The 13,121-nt window shown below is 38.1% G+C and overlaps 1 protein-coding gene across 2 annotated transcripts in view; it reads left to right on the top strand.

Moving 5' to 3' along the window:
* Positions 1 to 8,676, top strand: part of Stet (stem cell tumor) — a 364,546-nt gene extending 355,870 nt beyond the window's left edge. For both annotated transcript variants that reach the window (XM_083034856.1, XM_083034855.1), the window contains exons 9-10: positions 3,308 to 3,463; positions 7,470 to 8,676. In XM_083034856.1, coding sequence (XP_082890982.1) covers positions 3,308 to 3,463; positions 7,470 to 7,711 — 398 coding nt within the window. In that variant the 3' untranslated portion in view covers positions 7,712 to 8,676. The remainder of the gene's footprint in view (positions 1 to 3,307; positions 3,464 to 7,469) is intronic.
* Positions 8,677 to 13,121: the final 4,445 nt, after the last annotated feature.

The raw sequence follows: 13,121 nt of genomic DNA, 5'->3' as shown, positions 1-13,121 counted from the left end.
AGATAATTTTTGCAATAATAATAAATTCTTAAAGTTGTCAAAATAAATTTCCAAGTAAATCAACAACGCGTCAATTTGTAAATTCGGTAGGACGTCGAATGAGCTATTGTGTCGCTATGACCTGTCTCTTATAGTCTCGGTTAGGTAAACGACGGTAAACCGTAAATGCTTACAGCATCGTCTAAGTTGGACCAAGGAGAGCGGATGAGGGAAATCAGCGGCTCTCTTGAGCCAGTATCCGTTAACTCGAGTCAATTACTACACAGAGAAGCATGGTTCGTCGTGCACGGGGGTAAAGTGGTCTCTCGGCGTGCTTCAACTTCCAATTAACTATGGCACGACGACAAACAGACTGACGATGACAGCTGAAATCCAATATTCTCTATTTTATTATCGTATTATAGTATTATTACAGCCACGCGGCATCATTACGTTACATTACAAATATTGACCGTGACAATAAATTTTACACGCTTCTCCATTTAATTAAATTTAATTTGGATATTTTTACACGTCTTCATGTCTTGTTATCATATCGTTATCATATTGATAGATATTAATTGCTATTAGGAACATCAGTAATTTATTTATTGTATGTAATATTTTTATAATCGCAATTCTGCATCGAATTTTTTTAGGAGTATCACAAAAACTTTACTGAAGCTTCGAATTATGTTTCTGTGGTATAAATATGCGTTAGTGTCTTTAAGATATTGCTTGATGTCATCCGGCGCGACGACTCAGCGGTTATTTCGTAAACCATCTAATTCCACGCGTCTCAAATAATTGCTATCTTGTTCCGATTGGATGTGACTCGATCATTTATTAAGCGGACGCTAATAATTCATCGCAGGTAATTCGGAGCGCTCGCAAACTCACACGAATTGATGTTTGCATCCTTAATGCGTTTCCACGTTGCTCCGGTGCGCACCGGCTTAGACGCGATTTGCGCTCTGCGGAAACTTCGTGTAGGTAGTTTACGAAACACGAGCATTTCACGTGGTTTTCCCACGATGGCTGCTGCTGCAATTCCAATGTAGGTCGCGTGTTAATGACCAGTGCGTAACAGTGAATTCAATTGAATCGTCGGTTTCTCAAGAAACAAAGATGTCACGGATGTAGATGTCCTGCATGCGCAAGTCGACGTGTCATTCGGAAATTTTACTTCGAAAGATTCAAACTTTTGAGGAGCGAAAGCCAGAATAAGTATTATCTCCCACCGTGCACTTTACAGCTTAATTAAAATTATTACAATTCAGAAACACATTGTCTTATTTTTTTTTATTGAACGTACTCCGGATTACGGATCGGAATTAAAGTTGATATATAAATCTAAAAAGGAGCACGGAAAACAGTCCCGATATCCCATATATCAAGAGTCGGCGAATTACGAGCGACAGCCTTAATAAATCGGGGCAACCTCGTCAAGGTAGACGCGTATCGGCCGGACGGCCACTCGTAATTTAGGACGGATCAAAGGTGGTGGTGGCGGTCGGGCGGTTAGGTCTGCGAAGGGCGATCGGTCAGCAGGTTCCCAGGTGTCAGGTGGCGTACGTCGCTCCGCCAGACGCGCCGAATCATCCTGACCAATCCGCCGTGTGCCGGTCGCTTCCACATTTCCACATAGGAAGCGACTAATGTCCTCGCTCATTTCCCACGATATATAGGCGGGCGCCGCCGCCGCCGCATCGATTCGCGAAGCACCATCCGCCTGTCCAGTGCGATATTAATGTTTAACTAGCACGATCGTGTGTCTGATACATTACCGTTGCTCTCGGGATTGCGCGCGACACGGTACACGCTCGTTGCTAGTTGTGCGAGTAAAACATTGCGACTCGCGGGGTTTGGCTTCTCGAATGCGCGCCGCTATTATTGCGATAATATCGTGTGCCGAATTGCCTTCTATTCTGTCGGTTGGGCAATATTTGGCGTGTAATTGGAACGCAATGTTATTTTCTTATATCTGCGAAATATCTAGAGATATGTGTATAATTTTGTCACAAATGAGCTCTATATTTTAGATACATAGTATGAGAATTTTTTTTTTAATGAAACTACATTTTTCACATTTTTTATGTCACAAACGAATGCGAATTATATATGTATGTGAGAAATATATTTATAATAATATTGATCGGATTATTTATAACTTCGAGTATTATACATCGACTATATCGATATTGCATATCGATTCTCGTTATTAGCCCACTTTTTGATGCGCTGCGACCGCCGATGCTTCTCTGCGTATCCGTGTGCCGTAGGCAGTTTGTCAAATTATGGGGCAAGTACTCGGAAACGGAGCCCTAATTCTGTTTCTAATAACCGGAGCTAGCTAACGCCCGGAAGCGCTTTGTGCTGACATTCATGAATCGATGAAATTGCGAAAGCATTACAGACACTCATCCATAGAAATAAGTACCATATAAGACTAGAACAAAGTGTGTAAGTTCAAAAGATTTGCCCGTTAAATAATAGGAATTCTATATCTATTTAGCCATCGTGTTGAAGAAAAAGTCCAGGTATGTACAATACATTCGGTCGATTTGGATTTATTTATAAAAAAGTATAATTATATTAATTAAAAGAATAAATTATTTATTATTCTAATTATTTGGCGTGCATACTCGTTTTCCTACGAGCGTTCTGCACATTACGCGCGGAGCAACAGATGTTTCCGAATAGAGGAAGAGCAAGGGCAAAAGGGAGAAAGAGAGTGAGAGAGGAAAAGGGTTTTTGGCGTCGTTAAACTGGAGCGCGGAGCCGTGCGAACTTTCGAGTTGTTGAGCGAATATTATTCTTATTTTATTCGCCGAGGGCGATGAGAGCGAAAAATTTTATCCGCACTTTGCGGTTGTCCGAGAACGAGCGTTTCCCAGTTCGGCCGACAATGGAAACTCTCGAAACGGAGAACTCGCAGTTTGATGAGAGAGGGCCGTCGGTTTCCTCTTCTCGAAAAATTTCATCGATTACGTAATTCTGTATTCGTGAATTGACACTGTATGAAATAATAGTATAAAGGAATTTCTTCGTAAATCTTTAAATTCGAAACTGAGATATATCTATTATTACAATAGAAAGTGTGATTTATAGTTACAGAAATAAAATTTTAATTTGCGCGATTTTGCGAAATGAGATGCTCAGAGATTAGATTAACGAGATACATTAATTGTCAGGTTTTAATATATTAATCTTTATCATATTGCCTTTTTATTGGATGCACTAAAAATTGAGGATTCGAAAAAGCTGACAAACTTGAAAAAATAATTAATAAATTATTAAAAGAAATATATTTGTTTTGTGTTTTCAGGTTCACTAGGCACATCGGTGTTCGATACAGATGTGTATCTCGTCGGAGCGAGCGGGGGCGTTTATGCCCTTCTGGCGGCGCATCTAGCCAATGTTCTCCTCAACTATAACAATATGGAGTTTGGGATAGTTCGGCTCATTGGCATTTTCGTCATCGGTAAGTGAACCCTACTTCCTCGATCGTCAGACTACGCATACAATCACCGTGGCCAATCCTATCTATCTTCGACCTGTCTGCTCGATATCTTGATATTGATCTGCTTTCGAGAACAGTCACGATTGAGCATTGGCGCCGATGCTTCTACATATTAATCGCGCTTTATTCTTTATTGAAAATTAAATATAATAGATTATCTTCTTTACTATAATATTTGAAACTACTGTTTGTCATCGTCTCACTTGTGATAATATTATATAATCTATTATATATAATATTATAATAAGGAAGATATCTAGAGATTATAATAAACTCACGATATATAGAGTGGAATTGATTTTTATCATGGAAAATTTGATTGAAAAAAATGCTAGTTAAATATCTAAAGAATATTTTTCAACAATATCTTTCGTCTTTCCATTGGCTTCTTCAGAGAGAACATGACGAATTCATAGGCACGTCCTTAAGTATTGAAACGAAATGTATATACCTCCGAATCTCGAGCAGAATGTAATCTCAGAATTCGACGCCTATGGCGACGTAGTAATAATAGCGTGATATTGGCAAAGACGTAGGACTCTAGTATCGAGGGTCCATATAGCACGTAACCTGACCGCCACTATACGTGCACATTATCTGGTTCTAGTGGCCCTAGAGTCGCCTCAAATTCACCCTGACGGAGCCTCTCGAGTCTTCAATAACCTTGTTTAAGGGGTTGATTACCGTCAGCGCGGATTCGGATATCCGCCGCGCTTTCTCTCTTCCCCATCTCTCTTCTCTCTCCCTTCCCTATTTCTACGCGCCGTTTTCAATATAGTCACATAGTTTCTGTCCGCGGATAGTAACAGCTCAGGCCCGTTCCAATCTACGCGTTTCGACTTGGATTACATCGTAATCCGCGCACGAGAGAGCTTGACGAGCAGAGTAAAGCTTGATCGATAAATGCACTCTCTCACGTGAAAACGGGTCATTCATGCAGGCGCGAATGCAAATGACGCTCTCGTAGGAGTCTGCGATGTGGCAAAGTGTCTCTCCTTTCCCCCACAAATGTCGTAAGACGCGAAGAAAATACGCTATTGTCAATTGCAATCAGAACTTTGGGAAGCAACTTGATTCAAGTTTTCATATATTTTAGAAATATATTTTATTTCCAAATGTCGCGACAATTTTTTATAATCAACAAGCTTGGCAACTCGAAATTAATTAGTGTATAGGGTATAGAGCATCTAAAATAAAATATTTGAATATTTTTGTTGTATTTATAACTAATTGTAAGTTAAAAATAAAATGTACTTAATTTAAAAAGAGAAATATAATAATGAAAAGATTGTTCTCATTGTATAAACTTTTTCAGCTTATCAGATTTTTAAAATGGAATTATATGTTTTTTAATACGGAATTATCTATTTTTTAAATTATTTAAATGTTTTGTTTTAAATGTCTTATCTTCTATACTATTTATTGAATTCAATATAAATATTAAGAAATATTGAATTTGTTAATTAAGGTATTTATTTTGCTGAACACAATAGCGTACTACATTTCAATATCTTTTTTGTGGCTATATTTATTTTCATTTGTTGTCATCCAATCGTTCGATTTTCCCTACGTACACTTTGTTTCAATGCTCTTCCTGAAATTTCAATTTCCTCGTTTTTTTTTTCGTCTCGCGGTAAGAAGCGGAAAGCGACGAAAACTGCCGCTATTCTAAAGTTTTAATTAAAAGATAGATGTGCTTTCGCGCGCGTCGTGATTGCCGCGAAGAATTTTCACCGACGTTGGGATTGTTTGCCATGAAAAGAACAGGTGCTAGTTTCGTCAAATTTTCAAACGAGCACGATGTCGTCACTTGTGTTTATCGAGTCATCAAGACTCATCGCGCCTAAGTAAGCTCAATTGAAATTAAAAAAGAGATGCGACACTTTATGATTACGGTTCAATCGGCGACTCGGAGCCTGATATAACGAAGAAAAGAGATGGGACATATTAAAAAATATTAAACGAATTTTCACGAATTGAGAAGATTTTAATTTTAATTATATGTAAATTTGGAAAAATATAATTATTAAACGAAATTTGCAAAGTAATGTCCTTACTATTAAAAGAAGAACACGGTGGTTCCATTTAAAAAAGATGACCTTGCTTTTTTATCAAAATCAAACAAAAAGTGTTCGGCTAATTTTTAATTATTACCGGTTAGAAACTGATAAATTTTTGTTTATGATTTTTTGGTCAGATTATTGCGTTTTAAAAATCATGGTGATTGTTACGAGGATCATCCTGTATATTCCATAAAAATCAATTATAAACTGAAACAAAAGACACTTAGCAAACAATTGACATAGGGAGGAAAAATCGATTAAGACGAAAAAGAGAGATGCACCAACAGAATATTAAATAAAATACTTATTATAGATAATCGGACAAATAAAGTTAAAAAAAGGAATAGACAGAAAAGAGATCTCGAAAAGAGTTCAGCTTTTGTTGCTTCAAGAATTGTATAACTCAATTTTGTTATACAAGTTAAGTAGCACAATAATGCGAAGGGATCGTGTTTGAGAACAGAAGGAAAATAATATATAAAATGCATATCAGAATTTTCTTAGAGCTATAAATGTTTCGGTAAGTTTTGAGTTATCTCGTTAACGAAAACTAATTGCAGAGCTACTTAATGTCGAAAATGAAATTAGTTTCTATAAATAGATAATTAGATTTTATTTTTTATATACTCGATTATTTTAATTTCCAATCAGATTAATTTTTAACGAAAATTTAATTTGGTGAAAAATCAATTATTAATTATCTATTAATTAATTTTTTATTTGATACACAATATATACATAAAGAAAATTTTTTAATGTAATTTTATACATATAATATATACACTAAAGCAAAAATCTGAAAAATTAGAATCATTCGAATCAGTGGCATAGCCTTTCTATAATTTATATTTATTAAGAACATCCCAGAAAGCTTTGTAAAAATGTTAAAATGCTTTAGTAGCTTTCGAAGCTAAAGTTGATCCGCTTGCGCAAAGCTCATTTCTATATTAACTAACGAAGAAGCAAATTTCTTACGGGAACATAATAAACTTACACAGTCATCCACAGTAGTTGCAGACGTAGGAAAAAGCTGCTGAGGAAGCTGCAGGAAAGCTCTTCTCTCGACGACACTTCGAGAGCTTTTCAGCAAAGCTCACCGTCGGCTCGGCTCCTCGTGGCGTCCTTACTTTTTCGCAATCTTTTCTACTTTCTTATTTCTCTTCTTATTTCTCCTTCTGCTTCTTTTATACTTTCTTATCGCTTTACTATGCATCAATTTCATCGGTACTTTACAACACAATTATCCTTTTAAAAAAATTCTTAAGAGAGAGCATTGATGTAAGAGTACATTGTTTTCTTTTTTTTTTTTTTTTCTACTAGAACAACACAAGCGCGTGCTACGCGCACACAAAAAAAATGATATTTTTATTTTTAGTTTGTTTAAACTTGATTAATATTTTTTGACATACCTCATATGATTAAAGCGTTAATTTGCTAATTCAATTTTAAAATAAAAATATGTTATAAAAATTAAAATAATAATGTTATAATACTTTAAATTCGAATAATATTTTTTTGACAGAAATCAGCTGATAACTGTCAAAAAATATTAATCGAGTTAAAAGAACTGTAACATGTTATTTAATATGTTAATATGCCTTTTTTAGAAAAGGAAAGGATTCACGCATCATTTTAAAAATTATTTAATATTTAATTGTTGGCGCATGTTATTTGTGAATTATATTGATCTACCTAAAATGAAAGTCGGTTAACTTTAATTCGAAACCTATGTAATAAATAAGATGACAAAAATTTCCTTAAAATAACGACTAACTAAATTGCGTTACAATAATAATTAATTTAAACGCGTCGATAAATTAAAATGTATGAAGAGGCAAAATCACGCATATCTTTAAACAATCAATGGAAAATTTTGATCAGAATCCTTATTTTTCTGATTGCAGCTAGCGCTGACGTAGGCTTCGCGATTTACGACAGATACGCGGCGGAACAGATGGGTCCGCCAGTGTCGTACGTCGCCCATCTAACGGGCGCCCTGGCTGGTCTAACGATCGGTCTTCTAGTATTGAAGAACTTCGAGCAGCGGCTACACGAGCAGTTGCTCTGGTGGGTCGCTCTAGGCGTTTACGCCGCCTGCACCATCTTCGCGGTCATGTACAATCTGATGCATCCGGACTATCCATGACGCGAGGTCAGCTTCGCGTACGGCCAGCCGAGGCACACGTAACGCGAAGCTGATCGCCCATGGAAAAAAAAGAAGAAGAAGAGACGGAGGAAAAGACGGGAGACACCATCGTCGTTGAGCAACGAGGAAGATTGTCAGGTATCGCGATTATCTTTCATAATGCGTTATAGCGAGAATTAGATGGTTCCTAAAGCACCGAAAGCGAAGGAACACGTGAAAATAAATACGCGATAAGATCATCGACAGTCATCATTCTCCTCGTCAGAGAGAACGTGACTTTGATCGTCCTCCGCGCGAAAAGGATCGTAATTTCGTAGTATATATTTTCTTCCAAGCCGGCCTGTTCGCGCACTCGAGAAAAGAGACAGAGCGCCCGTCGGGAAAACGCGAGAAATGAGCGAAATAATGTAATTTATTATTAATCGAAGATTCTAAAAGAGAACATTTTGTATGAAGCGATAGGTGACCGATAAATGCGATAAATACTAGGATGAAAGAGATACGAGAGAAGACGAACATTGAAACATTTGTACACTTGTTAAGTTTCGTCTTCCGTTTTGTTTTCGCGGAAGGAACGGTGATCATTCGCATCCGCTCCACAATTTCGCGGAAGTTTCTTAAGCAGAATATCGGGCTACTTTATCATAGCGGAATGCGGATGATTTTGAAAGGAAACAACAGCTAGGCGTTCGTGTTCTACTGTCATCAACGGGATAAGAGAACGTCATTCTTGCGAGATGGACATCCCGGGTTGTTCCCCACGATAAAAATGTCTTTGCGTGTCGTTCTGGAGAACGACAGAGCAACGCACGAGAAATATAGATGTAGGTAATATAGGTACTTCTTCGTCGGTTTTTGGAAAAAGAAAGTCGCGTGATCGCGTATCTAGTTGTCCGATTTCATCGCGCGCTCCTCCATATTTCTGGGGAAAAAAAAAAAAAAAAAAAAAAAAAAAAACCAAAGAACCAAGTTGGATGACGACGAGATCGGCCGAAAAAGAATCCTTCGGCGAGGAAACACTTCTTCAAACGGAGACAAGAATACGTCGAAGAGAGGAATTCTCTTTTACGACTTTCGTCCTTTGTTTATTTTCGCGTAATGTCGGCCGCTGTCGTCCTCGGAAAAACCAAAGAATCATACTCGACTATATAGGCAACGCTCGCTATCCTTTGTCGTGTTGCTAAAGAAGTTTCTTATTCGTGAGAGAAACGAAGGGACAAAGAAAGAGAGAGAGATTCGACAACAGCAGAAGAGACCAGAAGGAAGCAGGAAGACCCCGAGACCTAATGGATCCTTCGTGGTCGATGAAACATTGTACAAATGACCGCGACGGGTACGGAGACGACGATGAAACAAAAACCACGAAGCAGTCAAGAGAATTGGTAACCATCGACAAGACTCCTCTCGAGACTCTCTTGAAACATTCGACTCGCGAGACAATTCGTGGATGTGGATGGAACGCAAGAGTACAGAATGCGTGAAACTTGATGATGAAGAGAACTCGTGCTGATGGGAGATTTTTTTCTAACGAAATGAAAACAATCAGCTCTGAAGAAAAAATCTATACAGGAGGGACAAAAGGATTGCCAATAATAAAGGTATGAAAAATATATTACGCGAATAATTATAGCTTTCGCAAAGATAATATAGCATTTATGAAACTTGTATAATGATCAATTTCTTTTTTTTTTTTTGTATTGTTTTCTAATATCGGCTCGTTGTAAAAACGCGACAAAGCGAATTTATATTCTGAATTCAAAAGAAAAGTTTACTTTATATTTCTCAAACTTTTATAATCATACTTTGGCGCTTATAGGATATTTTCTATAGACGCTTTGCGATTGCGTATCATCGAGTCCGCATATTATCTTTGTAAGAAGAGAAAAAAAAAGATCGCGACAAAAATTTGCCACTATTTAAACATACGTATATGTTATCGCGCACTATAGATCGATCACTACAGAAGTACAAATTCGTCGTATCGTAAGATTTGTTTATAAGTAGCCGTTGCATTTTTTCATCGTAATAAATCTTCGAAGGATCGATGCAAGGAGAGACGAGGCGAAAACTTTCAAAGAATCTTCCATTTCCGCGCTCGCGAAAATCAAAACCACCCCGACGCGCATTGTCGAAACTTTTGTCGAAACTTTTGTATTGTATTGTACAATCGTTGTAAAAAAAAAACGCTATTTAATATTACAGAAAAGATAATATTTCCGGATAAAGATTGGGGGACTATCAATTATGTATGTACATATATAAATCGAACGGCACTTATGCTTCGAAACGTTTCAGCGCGCATTCGTTATCTGAGTGTAGTCGTGATTTTCGCGAGAGCTCGCGAGCTTTCCACTTGATGGGATGTAATAACGCGTAATGCAACGCCGATCAAACCTAGGCCGATTTGTCGGTCCGATTTCGATCGCAAGCGCTCTGCGCTTTCGACAGTGGCCGCTCGTTAACGCTCGTCCTCGCAAAATTACCCCCATCCCCGACGGCGCATCTGTCCGCGCGCGCGATTATTAATGCGCATTAATTGTATACCACTTGTACATATCTGTATATAGCATATAGAGACTCGCTGCGTATGTGTTTTGCGTGCTTGTGCGTATGTGTGTGTTTTGTGCGTGTGTGTGTATGAATGTTTTACGCGAGTGAGAAGGAGCTGATGAAGAAAGAGGCGCGAGACAGAGCAAAAAGAAAGGAGAACAAAAGAGGAGGAAAAAGAGAAGAGTTGGTTCACGGAGTCACAGTCTAGTCGTTTCGCGTCATTGTCTCGTAAGTACATTACATATACAAAATATATACATATTGTATTTAAATGGAAGAGAGGAGCCGCGCAAAACGCGCGGCACACATTCTCGGGAGAGCACGCTTAGTGTATATAGTCACACGCGACATATGTTCCTCACTTTTAATTTATCATTGTGTCTTCGGAATCGGATCGAGTGATTGGATCGCCCGCGCGACGTGCGACCTAAACAATAACTGTACCGTCGACAGCTCGTATCCCCAACAGCCACGTTTTCAGCTAGCGTCCACCGCGTTATCCGGATGGGCATATTTTCACCGCGTATATTTCAGTCGCGAACACCCTTTGTTTGATTTCCACTCCGAGAGAGATATTCTTTATTTATTTCACGTCAACTTTTGTACTACAAAATAATCATGAATTAAATGGATTGAATACGAATTTATTTCAAGATCGTACATTAGTTCAGTTTTTTTTTAATAGAATCATTATATAAATCAGTATATTTTTGTAAGAGGGCGGATTAATTTATTTATAAAGTTACAATATGATATATTAAAGTAATTAGAGTGTACGGAAACTTTTATTTATTCTACAGGATATTGAAAGACTAACTTTGCCTAACAGTTTATTTAGCGCTAAAAGAAATACGCGGTGATTGATAAAGTTCAAAATCGGAAGCTAAATGCGGCTGATTGAACAGAGTTGCGAGTACGAGCCAAAGTTTGTACAGTAGTTTGTGGATAGTTGCGGTACGTGTCTCTCTAATATTTAGTTGTATAGATTGTTCGATTGTCGAGATAACTCGACGCACTGCCTATTTTGTAATACGACTTAGCGCGAGATGCGCCTTTCATTTCCTCAGAGTCCGCCGTTAACCCGTTCATTCGTGCGACATGAATTCCGTAATTAAAGGTAAGTGTGTCCCCTCCATTTTTCTTGGCTACGTCTCTCGCGAAATGGTAGTAATGGGAAAACGCGTTTGACTTCGCGTGCGTGTTCTTGTATAACAATTAATTAGCAATTATACACACTATCGTATTCCTAGCGATAGCGCGCGAACGTATATATTCCGCGAAATTCTATATTTATTTTTCGTAAGAAGAGAGCCCCCAGCTGTCGTCGACGGATCCCCTCCCCCCCCGTGTGTACGAAAACAATTCTTTCCGAATACTTTTTGGGGTTTTCTCCTCTGCTCCGAGAAAATCCACGCGAATGACACGGGACGAAACGCGCAAAAAGACTCGTCAATGGGTCGACGACCGAAAATTATTTTCCCACGTACGCAATTTAGGATAGCGCATTTAACGTTTAAAGGAGAGAAGGCCGAAATTCTGCCCGGTGGGTTGGTTCTTCCTTGTTTTTCGACGGGGAATCAAACTAATGTATTATTATTTATATTGCACCGCGATGATGTAACACAAACGCTCTGATACACGTTATACCAAATAATATAATAAGGTTTAGTACACGAAACAGTAATATATATTATTATTTTTATTATCATTACTGTTAATATACCATTGCTGTCGCATACTTTGAAGGAGAAATAATTTTCAATGTTAGCGTATGGCACGGCCTGAATATGGTAAAGATTAGACTTTGAAGAAAGGGAAGTAGGAAGAGCGCCAAGAGGACGCGAATCGAGCGCAAGCGAGAGATCAAACGAGAGTAATTAACGATGCTAGTCAATTAGTACCCGCGAAGGCAACTAACGCCAGATCCTAGCTTAAAGTACGACGGCTATCTAACTCGCTTTAAGGCGATGAAAGAAGGTCGAGACCCCCCGAGTGACGTTGAAGAAGAAGGGTGGAGTGAAGAGGAAAGGGAGAGAGAGAGAGAGAGCGGGAAAAGGAGAAGGTAGTGGCTCTGAGGAGTCTTAGGGTGTTTAAGAGCTTGAGAATATTGAGAGAGTTAGAGGACGCTGAAGAGCGCCCAAAGGTGGTCGCTCAAAGAGTCGAAAAGAGTTTCGATACCTGGCTGGCTGAAAAGCCAGTCGACTGTGTGTGGTTGGTATAAACGCGAAATGCAAAAAGGGGAGCAAAAGTAACGCTCCTAATTATTGTGCACCACGCACTCTGAACAAGCAGCAATTACACTTAGAAAAGAGAAGTTTCATACAAGTCACGGGGCGATTTATCGGGACCGCGAGTGTTTTTGATCGTAATCTCAAACAACGAGAAATTATATTATTCCTCTTGCTTAAAGAAGCAAAATCTCGAGACTTTCATTGATTTTATAGTCTAACGCGACATATTTACAAATATATAATAAATGAAAGATTAAATGAAATTAATTATAAGATTAATTTGAAGTTATAATTACGTTTGTTATATAATGTTTTTAATATGCGTGAATATACGCAGAGAAATAATTCGCTTGATTAACTCGTCGAAATGAATTCGCGCGAAGTGAATTAAGGTTTTCATTTTCTATGCGTATATTTGTCGTTGTATCAATAAAGTCGTTGTTTCTCTCAGTTGTTATATGAATAAATATAAATTATCAAACGCTGTTGTGTGTAATTGCACATTATTAAGTTTGTATCGATAAATCGAACGTGATTTTCGTTACGTACGGCCGAGCCTTGTTAAATGTTTAATTCGATTTGTTTCGTAAATGCGGCAACGATTTGAGTTCTTTTGAAGTGGCCTGAAC

Source organism: Prenolepis imparis, unplaced genomic scaffold, assembly GCF_030444845.1.
Source record: "Prenolepis imparis isolate NDT839.2.m4 unplaced genomic scaffold, iyPreImpa1.0 SCAF_3, whole genome shotgun sequence".
In the NCBI taxonomy this organism is placed as follows: Eukaryota; Metazoa; Arthropoda; class Insecta; order Hymenoptera; family Formicidae; genus Prenolepis; species Prenolepis imparis.
This window is presented reverse-complemented; position numbering and strand designations above follow the sequence as displayed.